The sequence below is a fragment of the Macaca nemestrina genome, chromosome 17, assembly GCF_043159975.1.
Source record: "Macaca nemestrina isolate mMacNem1 chromosome 17, mMacNem.hap1, whole genome shotgun sequence".
Taxonomy (NCBI): Eukaryota; Metazoa; Chordata; class Mammalia; order Primates; family Cercopithecidae; genus Macaca; species Macaca nemestrina.
Window position 1 is genome coordinate 47,835,124 of NC_092141.1, and position 13,853 is coordinate 47,848,976.

Below are 13,853 nucleotides of genomic sequence, written 5' to 3' on the forward strand. Positions count from 1 at the left end.
AAATTATACTGGAATATCTCTGACATTAATGGTTTAATGTTTTAGGCTAGGTGATGATGTAATGGAGAAGATTCTTCCAAAAGTATCTGGTTGTTTATATTTATGAAGTCCCTAAAGAGAACATTCAAAGAATCTTATGTAGTGGTAAGATTAATGTGTCTTTTTGCTGGATGGCTTCTGTCTTTATTATTGCCATCAAACGGAATACTCAATGCTAATTGTGTTGGAAAGAAACATACAGGGTGTAGGGTTATAATATATGAAAGGAAAGGGAATCTTGTAGATAAAGTTTAAAGTAGAAAAATGGGCAAAAGATAGAAATAAATATTTCATAGAAAAATTAAAATACAGTTGACCATTGAACAACATGGGTTTGAACTGCGCAGGTCTACTTATATGTGGATTTTCTCTGTCACTACCAGCCCTTAGACAGCAAGACCAACTCCTTCTCTTCCTCCCTTTCCTCCTCCTCCTCCTCAGCCTACTCATGGTGAAGACAATGAAGATGAAGACCTTTATAATTGATTCACTTCCACTTAATGAACAGTAAATATATTTTCTCTTACTTTAAGAATATAATCTATAATACATATATGAAATATGTGTTAATTGACAATTTTGATCATCAGTTAGGCTTCCAGTCAGTAGTAGGCTATTAATAGTTAAGTATTGGAGGAGCAAAAGTCATATGCAGATTTTCAGCTATTCAGGGGGTCAGCACTTGTAAACATGAGTTGTTCAAAGGTCAACTATACATATAAATGTTGTAAAATATGCCCATAACTTCACTTGTGATTAATATAAGAGAGCTGCAAATTAAAACTGAGATACCGTTTTTTACTTATCAGAAACTGAGCCACTCAAAAGCTTGCAATATATTCTATATTTTTAACTTTTAATTTAGAAGTAATTATAGACTCACAGTGAGTTACACATGCCTTTCATCTTACTTCCTTCAGCTTAACCTGAATGATGATGTATTTTGTAGCTATAGTATAGTACCAAAACAAGAAAATTTTCTGAGTGATATGGGTTAAGGAAAAAAAAAAAAACAACTCAGAAAATGGACAATGATACACTCTGATAACTAGGCTACAAGTCTTATTCAGTTTTCTCTATTTGTTTAACCTGCATTCATTGGTGTGTTTATGTGGGCATGTATAGGTGTCCGAAATTTTATCCCATGTGTACGTTCACGTAACCCCCACCACAGTTAAGATACAGGACTGTTCTAAACTGTTTCATCAACACATAACTTCTTTGTATTTCATGACCATCCCTCATCCCACCCCATCCCTTTTTCCTGATAACCACTAATCTGTTTTCCATCTGTATGGTTTTATGATTCTGACAATGTTATGCAAATTGAATCATATATTATGTAATATTTTAAGATGGACTTTTTACACTAAATGTATTGTCTTTGAAGTCCATTCAGGTTGCAGCATGTAATTCGTTCTTTTTTTCTTTTCTTTTCTTTTCTTTTTTTTGAGATGGAGTCTCACTCTGTCACCCAGGCTGGAGTGCAGTGGCACGATCTTGGCTCACTGCAAGCTCCGCCTCCTGGGTTCATGCCATTCTCCTGCCTCAGCCTCCTGAGTAGCTGGGACTACAGGTGCCCGCCACCACACCTGGCTAATTTTGTGTATTTTTTAGTAGAGACGGGGTTTCACCATGTTAGCCAGGATGGTCTCAATCTCATGATCTTGTGATCTGCCCACCTCGGCCTCCCAAAGTGCTGGGATTACAGGTGTGAGCCACTGCGCCTGGCCGTAGTTTGTACTTTTCAATCACTCTGTTGTATTCCATTGTACGAATATGTCAATTTGTTCAATTATTCACCCCTTGAAGGACATTTGCATTGTTTCTGGCATTTTTCTATTATGAATAAAGCTGTCATGATCATTTGTGTAAAGGTTTTTAATGCGGATATGTTTTCATTTCTCTGTAAATGCCCAAGAGTATTACTGAGTTGTATAAGTGCACTTTTAGAAAGGAAATGTGCAACTATTTTCCAAAGTGCCTGTGCTGTTTTATATTCCCACCAGCACTGTATGATAGATAGCAGATTACCCAGCTGAATCCGTGGAAGCTGAAGAAAGTGGTACAATATCTTTAAAGTACTGAAATAAATGAACTGGCAGCCCCAAATTCCATTTGTAGTGAAAGTATACTTCAGAAATGAAAGGGAAATAAAGGCATTCTTAGAAAAAAGGAAAATTAAGAGAACCTATCACTCACAGATCAACTCTTAAAAATGGCAAAAAGACGTTTTCCAAGGAAATGACAATAAAAGAAGGCTTAGAACTTGAAAAATGAAAGAACAACAATGGGGTGGGTAAAAATAAAGGTATATGTAAGATATCCTTAATGAATTTATAAGATTATATTTGATGATTGCATTAGAAATTGTAACATCATCTGATGTGTAGTGATCGATGTATGTGTAAGAAATACTTAATATTTTTATATTTTTAAAAATGGGGACATAAATTGAACCCTTTAAAAATCAAAATTTGTGCTACAGTGGACATGATCAAGAAAATGAAAAGACAACTCACAGAAGGGGAGAAAATGTTTGTAAATCATATTTTTGATAAGGTACCAGTATTCACAATATATAAAGAACTCTTATAACTCAAAAATAAAAAGACTACCTAATTTTCAATGAGCAATGGATTTGAATAAACATTTCTTTGAAAAAGATATACCTGCAGCTGATAAGCAGAAATTGGGACCCTTCTAACCTGCTGGTCAGAATTGTGCATTCGCTTTGTAAAAGAGTTTCAAAGTTCTTCCCAAAATGTTAAACAGAGTTATATGACTAATATATATCCACGATAAAACTCTGAATATTTGCAGCATTGTTTGCAATAGCCAAAAAGTAGAAACAATCTAAATATTCCTGAACTGATGAATGGGTGGATAAATAAAATGTGGCATATGCAAACAATATATTATTATTTAGCAATATAAAATATACATTTTAGTGGCATTAAGTACATTTGTAATGTTATGTAATTATCAGTACAGGTACTGTCCCTTTCCAAAACTTTTTCACCATCTGAAACTGAAAGTCTCTGCCCATTAAACAATAACTTCCCAGTACTCTGTTTCCCAGGCCCTGGTAACCAGCATTCTACTTTCTGTGTTTGAATTTGCCTGTTTCTAGGTGCATCACATAGTGCAGTCCTAAAATATTCGTCCTTTTGTGTCTGGTTTATTTCACTTGGCATAAATATTTTCAAGGTTAATACCTGTCGTAACATATATCAGAATTTCATACTTTTTAAAGGCTCCATAATATTCCATTGAATGTGTATACTGCATTTTGTTTATCTATTAATTGATAGACATTTGGCTTACTTCTACCTTTTGCCAATTTTTTTTTTTTTTTTTGAGATGGATTCTCACTCTGCTACCAAGGCTGGAGTGCAGTGGCGCGATATTGGCCCACTGCAACTGCTGCCTCCTAGGTTCAGGCGATTCTCTTGCCCCAGCCTCCCAAGTAGCTGGATTATAGGCACCTATCACCATGTCCGGCTAATTCTTGTATTTTTTTGTAGCGACACAGTTTCGCCATGTTGACTAGACTGGTCTCGAACTCCTGACCTCAAGTGATCTGCCTGCCTTGGTCTCCCAAAGTGCTGGGATTACAAGCATGAGCACTCGTGCCCCGCCACCTTGAATAATGCTTATGTGAACATTGGTATACATGTTTCTAATTGAGTCTCTACTTGTAGTACTTTTGGTTATGTACCTAAAAATCAAATTGCTGGATCATATGATAATTCTATATTTAATTTTTTGAGGAATTACCAAACTATTTTTCACAGTGGCTGGACCATTTTACATTCCCACCAGCGAATGTCCAATGATGGATAAGGGTCTCAATTTCTTGTGTATCCTTACCCCAACACTACTTATTTTTCTTTTTTAAAATAATGACCATCCTAATGAGTGTAAAGTAGTATCTCATCATGGTTTTAGTTTGCATTTACCTAAGGAATAGTGATGTTAAGCCTCTTTTCATTTGCTTATTGGCCATTTGGTTATTTTTTAAAAATTGATGCATAATATTTGTACATATTTTTGGGGTACATGTGATATTTTGTTATTCGCATAGAATGTGTAATCATCAAATCAGGGTATTAGGATATATATCACCATAAGCACTTAGCATTTCTATGTGTACAGAACGTTTCAAGTCCTCACTACTAACTGTTTTTAAATGTACCATGTGTTGTTGTTAACTATTGTCACTCTACTATGGAATGTTAGAACTTATTCCTTTTATCTAAGTGTACATTTGTACCCAACCTGTCTGTCTTCATTCTTTTTTCTTTTTCTTTTATCTGACTGGATTAGTTTGAAAGGCCTGTCTGTCAACTGAAATCTCTTTCTTCTGTTTTGTCTAGTCTATGATTGAAGCTTCTCAATTTGTTTCTTTTTTTTTTTTGAGATGGAGTCCTGCTCTGTCACCCAGGCTGCAGTGCAGTGGCATGATCTCAGCTCACTGCAAGCTCTGCCTTCCAGATTCATGCTATTCTCCTGCCTCAGCCTCCTGAGTAGCTGGGACTACAGGTGCCCGCCACCATGCCCAGCTAATTTTGTGTATTTTTTAGTAGAGACGGGGTTTCACTGTGTTAGCCAGGATGGTCTTGATCTCCTGACCTCGTGATTCACTCACCCCGGCCTCCCAAAGTGCTGGGATTACAGGCGTGAGCCACCGTGCCCAGCCTCACTTGTATTTTTATGTCATTCATTGAGTTATTCAGTTTCAGGATTTCTGTTTGGTTCTTTCTTATGAAATCTATCTCTTTGGTGAATTTCTTTTTCATATCCTGAATCATTTTTCTTATTTCTTTGTAAATGTTGTCTGTGTCTGCTTGTATCTCACTGGGTTTCTTTAATATCAGTATTTTTGAATTCTTTTTCAGGCATTTTATACATTTTTTAGGGAGGTTAAAACCTATTGTTGGAGAATTGTATTTCTTTGGAGGTGTCGTATTTCCTTGCTTTTTCATGTTTCTTGTATCCTTTCATTGATATCCGTGCATCAGGTGTAACACTTCTAATTTTTTCTTTCTTGAAACGAAGTCTCACTCTGTTGCCAGGTTGGAGTGGTGCAGTGGTGCAATCTCAGTTCACTGCAACCTCCGCCTCCTGGGTTCAAGCGATTCTCCGGCCTCAGCCTCGCAAGTATCTGGGACTACAGGTGTGCGCCACCATGCCCAGCTAATTTTTGTATTTTTAGTGGAGACGAGATTTCACCGTGTTGGCCAGGATGGTCTCGATCTCTTGAGCTCCTGATCCACTCACCTCGGTCTCCCAAATTGCTGGGATTGCTCACTTCTAATTTTTAAAATTGGCTTTCACAGGGGAAGGCTTTTTCCTTTTTTTTTTTTTTGAGGAAATAATGAGATGTTATTTTTAAATTGGTAATACAATAGGAAGATGATAAATCAAAGGAGTAGGTAGCAGATGCAGGTATAGTCAATCAATGAGCTGTATTTTACTGGAATTTAATCAATATTAACCTGAAATAGATGATAAGTTAATATGCATATTGTAGTCCCTCCAACTACCACTAAGAAATTACTCAGAAAAAGTAACAGAGGACTTAAAATATTAATGCTAAAAATATTTTCTAAACACAGAAGAAGAAGACTGGAGGAACAACAAACACCTAAGACATATAAACATACATAGCAAAATGGCAAACTTAAAATCCAATTATAGCAACAATATGTTAATGATAAATGTGTCAGATCCAAATTGCTTCAGATTCAAAGACCACTTGTTTGAAAATAAAAGGATGGTAAAAAATATGTCACGTGCTTTAAAAATTTTAATGTAAGACCTCAAACTGTAAAAATCATAGTAGAAAACCTAGGAAATACCCTTTTTGACATCTGCTTTGGTAAAGAATTTTTGGCTGAGTCCCCAAAAGCAATTGCAACAAAAAACAAATATTGACAAGTGACACCTGATTAAACTAAAGAGATTCTGCACAGTAAAAGAAACTATCAACAGAGCAGACAGACAACTACTGAATGGGAGAAAATATTTGCAAATGATTTATCTGATAAAGGTCTAATATCCAGCATCTATAAGGAACTTAAATCAACAAGTAAAGAACAAATAACCCCATTAAAAATGGGCAAAGGACACAGACAGACACTTGTTAAAAGAAGACATACGTGTGGGCCAACAAACATATGGAAAAATGCTCATCATCTCTCACCATCAGGGAAGTGCTAATCAAAACCACATGAGATGCCATCTTAACACCAGTCAGAATGGCTGTTATTAAAAAGTCAAAAACCAGCTGGGCCTGGTGGTTCATGCCTGTAATCCCAGCACTTTGGGAGGCCAAGGCAGGCAGATCACGAGGTCAGGAGATCGAGACCATCCTGGCTAACACAGTGAAATCCCATCTCTACTAAAAACACAAAAAATTAGCTGGGCATGGTGGTAGGTGCCCATAGTCCCAGCTACTCGGGAGGCTGAGGCAGGAGAATCGTTTGAACCCGGGAGGCAGAGGTTGCAGTGAGCCGAGATCATGCCACTGTACTCCAGCCTGGGTGACAGAGCAAGACTCCATCTCAAACAACAGCAGCAGCAACAACAACAACAACAACAACAACAACAACAACAACAACAGATGCTGGTGGGGCTGTGGAGAAAAGGGAACACGTATACACTGCTGGTGGGTGTCTGAATTAGTTCAGCCACCGTGGAAAGCAGTTTGGAGACTTCTCAAAGAACTTAAACAGAGCTACCATTTGACCCAGCAATCCCACTAATGGGTATATACCCACAGGAAAATAAATGGCTCTACCGAAAAGAGACATGTACTTGTATATTAATCACCATGCTGTTAACAATAATAGCAAAGATATGGAATCAGCCTAACTCCCCACCAGCAGTGGATTGAATAAAGGAAATGTGTTATACATACACCATGAATACTACACAGTCATAAAAAGAATGAAATCACGTCCTTTACAGCAATGTGTATGGAGCTGGAAGCCAAAATCTTAAGCAAATTAATGGAGAAGTGAAAAACCAAATACCCCATGTTCTCACTTACAAGTGGGAGCTAAACATTGACCACACATGGACATAAACATGGAAACTATTAACAGACACTGCGGACTACTTGAATGGGGAGAGAAGAAGTAGGAGTATGGGTTCCTACTGGGTACTATGCTCACTACCTGGGTGCAATATACCCATGTAACAAACCTGCACATGCACCCCTTGTATCTGAAAGTTGAAATTTTAAAAATATGTCATGTAAACAATAACCATAATAGAATTAGAGTGGCCATGGTAATATTAAAGACTTTACATCAAGAAGTACTACTAGAGTAAAAGAGAGACATTTCATTCACAATAAAGGGTCAATATAATAAAACAATTGTTAATACACAGCACAGATAAAAATTCTTTTTTCTTTTTTTTTTCTTAGTGATACTTGTTCTGGAAAAACACTATTAATATGTACAATTAATAAAACAATTATTAGCATATAACAACACAGCCCCTAAAAACATTGAACAAAATCTAACAAAATTGAAAGAAGAAATTGTAGCTCTGTTTTTTTTTTGTTTGTTTGTTTTTTGTTTTTTTTTTTTGAGACAGTCTCACTCTGTTTCCCAGGCTGGAGTACAATGGTACGATCTCGGCTCACTGCAACCTCCGCCTCCTAGGTTCAAGCGATTCTCCTGCCTCAGCCTCCTGAGTAAGTGGGATTACAGGCATGCGCCACCAGGCCTGACTGATTTTTGTATTTTTAGTAGAGACAGGGTTTCACCATGTTGGCCAGGCTGGTCTCAAACTCCTGACCTCGTGATCTTCCCGCCTCAGCCTCCCAAAATGCTGAGATTACAGGCGTGAGCCACCGTGTCTGGCCCAATTTTAGCTCTATATTACAGCTCAAGATTTCAATAATTTATTCCTCATTAGTTGATAGGAGTAAGCACTCTGTAATTTTCCCCATGCATGTGAGTAAACATGTACGACTATTTCTCTATTAAAAAATAATTGATAGAACAATTAGATAGAAAATTAGAAAAGACTTAGAAGACATGTTTAACACTATTTGCTAACTTGACCACCCCAAACTGCAGAATGCACATTATTTTCAAAAACATCTGGGACATTCATTGTACATGATAGAACAGATGCTTGGCCATGAAACAAATCTCAATAACTTTAAAAGGATTAAACTCATGCAGAGTATTTCTCTAAGGACAATGGAAATCAATAACAAAATTCAATTTGGGGAATCCCAAATATTTGGAAATAAAACGCACTTGTAAATAACTCATGGGTCAAAGAAAGACGCTTAGGGACATTAGAAAATATTTTGAATTGAATGAAAATGAAAACAACATATAAAAATTTATGGAGTATACCTAAACTATGGTATTATATGGAAGAAAATTTATAGCCTTAAATGCTTATATTAGGAAAAGAAAATGGCCTGAAATTAATAATCTAAGTGTTTCCCTTAAAAGATGATAAAAAGAAGAGCAAATTATAACCAATGTAAGACAAATGAAGCAGATAATAAAGATCTGGATAGAAGTTGATAGAACAGCAAACAGTGAAATATTGGAAAAGTCTAAAATTGGTTATTTGAAAAGATCAATATAATCAATGTATTTGTAGCTAGATTGAATTGGAGGTTCTAGCTAGAGCAATAAGGCATAAAGATCGGCGAGGATAATGTTCCAGACATTTTTATGGTGGCTTGTTTTGATGGTTTTGATACTGTATAGCATGATGGAACTGTAAAGTTAAAATGGGTAGCTTTTATGGTATGCGAGTTGTATCTTTGTAAAGCCTTCACACACACAAATTTCACACACACAAATCTTGGTGCTTAAGTAGATTTTTTTTTGGGCTATATTTGCAAATATGTTGTAACTGATAAAATAACTGTTCTAGTCATTTACTGTGTATCTTTCAGGGCAGGAATAACTTTTGGTTTATAGTCTGAGCTCTTAGCAGAGTATTTTACACATAGTAGGACTTTAGTCTAACATGTATTTTTGAAAGAAAAAAAATAGCATCGCCATTGTAGGACAACGTCCAAGGTTACTTAAAATCAAATTTCTCTGTGTCTAAATACTATGATCCAAAATTGGTGTAATAGGTTTGCTTTCTGAAATATTAGATAAGTAAAATAATTTTTAAAAAGTTTTTGAACTTACAATGGGAAATTATATGGAATGTAAATTATATTTCAGTATAGCCTTAAAAAGAGGAGTAAAGAAACTCCATTTGAGATACAGAGGTACCTATTCTAATGTACCTCTGCTTTTATGATTTGATAGTCGTTTCAAATATGTTCTATTTCTTTCTATAAACTAGGAGTTGAAGAACACAACTTTCATTCTATAGTATGAAAATGTTACTGGATGATTTCTCTATACACCTGTTTGTTTATGGTTAACAAATTATGTTGTTTTCCCCCTGTTCTTATATTTCAATAATGGGCAAAAAATTGTGATTTTCCAGCAGATCCCATAACACAGTAAGACCTGTATTTCCTGTCCTTGGATAAAGCTCTAAGTGATTACATTTTGTAAAGAATTGAAAATAGTTGATTGTATCTCTTTTTTTCCTTCCTCTGAACCTATACTTGAAGAAGTAATTGTTTCATCTACAGTCAAGTCAGCTGACTCTTTTCAGAGTTTATATGACTGATGTGCTTGGGGGCATGTTATATCTCTTCCTCAATTCTAAAGTGGAATTCTCTCCTTATATTGGCAAGAATAATCTACTAGAGTGGAAACATGTTATTTGGTCAGTGGTATTGTGATGTACCTTCTTACAGTCTTCAAGCTTGATTATTGGTGAGAAAATATTTACCTCCATTTGTCTTTATTTCTTTTGTGGAGGTGCTTGTGAGTGAGGATTCTGACAGTGATGGCATTGTGGCCCACTTCCCTGCCCATGAGAAGCCAGTGTGCTGCATGGCTTTTAATACAAGTGGTAAGTTCTCGCTCTGTCTTTTTTTTTTTTGTAGACCATTTATACAATGAGTTTTCCAGCCAAATATGGAATATGGAATGTGACTTTTCTTCATGTATCAGTGTATATCAGAAAAGTTATTAAGTCATTATATTGAATAAGTGAATTTATAATAAAAATTTACTACCCCTCTAAAATCCCGCTAAAATTAGTTTTGTTCTCAATAAAGTAGCTATTAAACAGCAGCCATGTAGGCAATGCTGTTGAGTTACATTGATTTCTGTTTATAATTACTCCAAGAACTTCAGTATTCCAAACTAGAATATTAATACATACGAGCAGTGTCTTTTTTGCAACTTGAAGTTTCTGTGTAACTTACAACACTTTGTAAGCTAATTTAATTTTCTCGTTTATTTTTTTAGTGGTGCTCTTTTTCTGTTTCTTCTTAAGGTTTACTCCTTACATTTTGTTACATCTTTTTAGTTCCTTTTAATATAGCATAGGATTTGTACTCTTAATTTTCTTTTCACAATATCCAGAGTAATTGTCTTATTTAAATTCTGCATTTGAAAGATTTTTAAATTTTTATTTAATTTTACTATTTTTTAAAAGAAGATAAAGACAAAGTCTCACTATGCTGCCCAGGCTGATCCTGAACTCCTGGCCTCAAGCAATTCTCCTGCCTTAGCCTCCCAAAGTATTGCCACCATGCTTGGCCAGATTTTTTTCATTATGATAATGTTTTTGTATTTCTCTGTTCCCTGGATATCTATCTGTTTAACTGGAAGTTAAGTCTAGAGGTATAAACCCATTCAGGCTAAGGAGTTTGTGTGTGTGTGTTTGTTTCTAAACGTTGTAAGTATTGCTGTCTACATCATTTCATCCCAATAGGAGACACATTATTTTAGGTTGTCTCCCTGTTTGTGGTGCTATATTTGATCACAGGGGTAAGGTAATGACTATCAAGTATCTACATAATTGGAAATAGGTTTTTCTTATGGATATTAGCAAGTACTCTACAGTATGTCATTTTGACATTATTTCTGATGCAACTTTTAAATTAATAATTTTGTTACATTGAAGGTTGTAGAATGGTGGGTTTTGTTAATTCTGTCCTGGTCTCTGCATTTGTTGGCTGTTACTCTTCTATAGAAAATGTTTTCTGTCATCAGCCAGGAGTAAACACCATTTCTCCTGTATATCAAAAGTGGTATAAATGCCTAATTCGCTCTCTCTCTTTTTGTTTTAAATGACCAATTTTCACAGTAAGGAGTTGGTGTAATACTTCCAGTGGTAGGAAACAAGTTACAGGTTGAATACTTTATATCTGAAATGCTTGGGCAAGAAGTCTTTCTGACTTTAGATTTTTTTTTTTGAATATTTGCATGTATAATGAGTTATCTTCAGTGGAACCCAAGTCTAAACACAAAATTTTATTTGTTTCGTGTATACCCTATACATACAGCCTGAAGGTGATTTTATACAATATTTTAAGTGATTTGTGCATGAAACATAGTTTTGACTGCATTTTAACTGAGACTTTGTACATGAGGTCAGGTGTGGATTCTCCAGTTGTGGCATCATGTCAGTGCTCCAGTTTTGGAGCATTTAGAGCATTTTGGTTTGCGTTATAAGAAGAATATAAATTTTTGTGAGGATTTTGGTTTTTCAGATTAGGAATGCTCAATCTGTATTTTAAAAATACTTCGTAAATAAAACTGCTCTCGTTTTCAGAGCTGGTATAGTCATTATAAACTTGCAGTCTTTTCAGATCTTATCCATTTGGTTGATGTATCTAAGGAGCATGCTATTTTTAATCTGAGTTTTCAGAAATGATTATATCACTGAAAATTGATGGGAAAAGCCCATCCTTTTCCCCTTCTTTTCATCTTTTCAAATAAAGAATGATAGTAAGAGATTATCATTATATAGAGATACTATTTTATAAAGCACTTTGAATAATCTACCCTCTAATCTCTTAATAAGTCATCTTTGATTAAGGGAACAGGATTTTTATAGTGATTGGTAATCAGTAGGATTGATTTAATTAATAAAGGCAAGATTTATTGAAATTCTCTGAGTGTTGCAGGAATTAAGTTAAATGTGAAAAAACAGCCTGGAAGTTATGTCACTTGTAGCAGTCCACTTGGAATAACCAGTATGACTCATATTGATATTCCATCTGTTATGTCAAATCTCCTTTGTGTTACTGTATATTTCATATAACCCTATAGTGCTTCTGACACTGGCAGCTATATTTTCTTCCTATGACTTTGCATTCTAAGAAGAACATATAATATAAAGAGTGTTTGCAGTCGTCTCTTATCGTCATCCACAATTAATTTGCTATCATAAAATGGTTTCATAATTTTGATCTACATTTGCCATTTGATTTCTGTGACCTCTCATATTTGTGTTTATACAATAAGGTTAAAAATAGCAATATTTATACCTGTTCTTCTGTGTTGCTGGGACACTAGGTTTATAACTCTATGATGTAATTTATTTTGTGACAATCATTTGTTTAAACATTTGTTTCCCTTGCTAACTTCTCTGTTCCTCCTACAAAGAGATCAGATGTCATTAATCTTTGTGTCTCTAGTGCTTGCATGGTGTCTCAGAGTAATAGGAAACTTAGTGAATTATTTTGAACTGTTCCCCACTGTGTATATATGGCATTGTATTAGGCATGGTAGTCTCTATTTTGACAATGAAAGTGATAGTTCAGTTCAGTACTTTTAATACTTTTTCCTTCCTTCCTTCCTTCCTTCCTTCCTTCCTTCCTTCCTTCCTTCCTTCCTTCCTTCCTTCCTTCCTTCCTTCCTTCCTTCCTCCCTCCCTCCCTCCCTCCCTCCCTCCCTCCCTCCCTCCTTTCTTTCTTTCCTTCTTTTCCTTCTTTCCTTCCTTCCTTCCTTCTTCCTTCTTTCCTTCTTTCCTTCTTTCCTTCCCTTCCTTCCTTCTTCCTTCCTTCCTTCCTCCTTCCTTCCTTCCTTCCTTCCTTCCTTCCTTCCTTCCTTCCTTCCTTCCTTTTTCTTTCTTTCTTCTTTCTTTCTTTCTTTCTTTCTCTTTCTTTCTTTCTTTCTTTCTTTCCTTCCTTCCTTCCTTCCTTCCTTCCTTCCTTCCTTCCTTCCTTCTTCCTTCCTCCCTTCCTCTCCCTCCCTCCCTCCCTCCTCTCCTTTCTTTCTTTCCTTCTTTCCTTCTTTCCTTCCTTCCTTCCTTCCTTCCTTCTTTCCTTCTTTCCTTCTTTCCTTCCTTCCTTCCTTCCTTCCTTCCTTCCTTCCTTCCTTCCTTTCTTTCTTTCTTTCTTTCTTTCTTTCTTTCTTTCTTCTTTCTTTCTTTCTTTCTTTCCTTCTTTCTTTCTTTCTTTCTTTCTTTCTTTCTTTCTTTCTTTCTTTCTTTCTTTCCTTCTTTCCTTCCTTCCTTCCTTCCTTCCTTCCTTCCTTCCTTCCTTCCTTCCTTCCTTCCTTTCTTTCTTTCTTCCTTTCTTCCTTTCTTCCTTCCTTCCTTTCTTCCTTTCTTCCTTCCTTTCTTCCTTCCTTTCTTCCTTCCTTTCTTCCTTCCTTTCTTCCTTCCTTTCTTCCTTTCTTCCTTTCTTCCTTTCTTCCTTTCTTTCCTTCTTTCCTTCTTTCCTTCTTTCCTTCTTTCCTTCTTTCCTTCTTTTCTTTCTTTTCTTTCTTTTCTTTCTTTTCTTTCCTTCCTTCCTTCCTTCCTTCCTTCCTTCCTTCCTTCCTTCCTTCCTTCCTTCCTTCCTTCCTTCCTTCCTTCCTTCCTTCCTTCCTTCCTTCCTTCCTTCCTTCCTTCCTTCCTTCCTTCCTTCCTTCCTTCCTTCCTTCCTTCCTTCCTTCCTTCCTTCCTTCCTTCCT

General features: G+C 35.9%; 1 protein-coding gene across 15 annotated transcripts in view; it reads left to right on the plus strand.

The window, feature by feature from the left end:
• LOC105476856 (BCAS3 microtubule associated cell migration factor) overlaps positions 1-13,853 on the plus strand; it is a 710,244-nt gene that overhangs the window by 227,783 nt on the left and 468,608 nt on the right. For all 15 annotated transcript variants that reach the window (XM_071082810.1, XM_071082809.1, XM_071082814.1 and 12 more), the window contains exon 13: positions 9,918-10,011. In XM_071082810.1, coding sequence (XP_070938911.1) covers positions 9,918-10,011 — 94 coding nt within the window. The remainder of the gene's footprint in view (positions 1-9,917; positions 10,012-13,853) is intronic.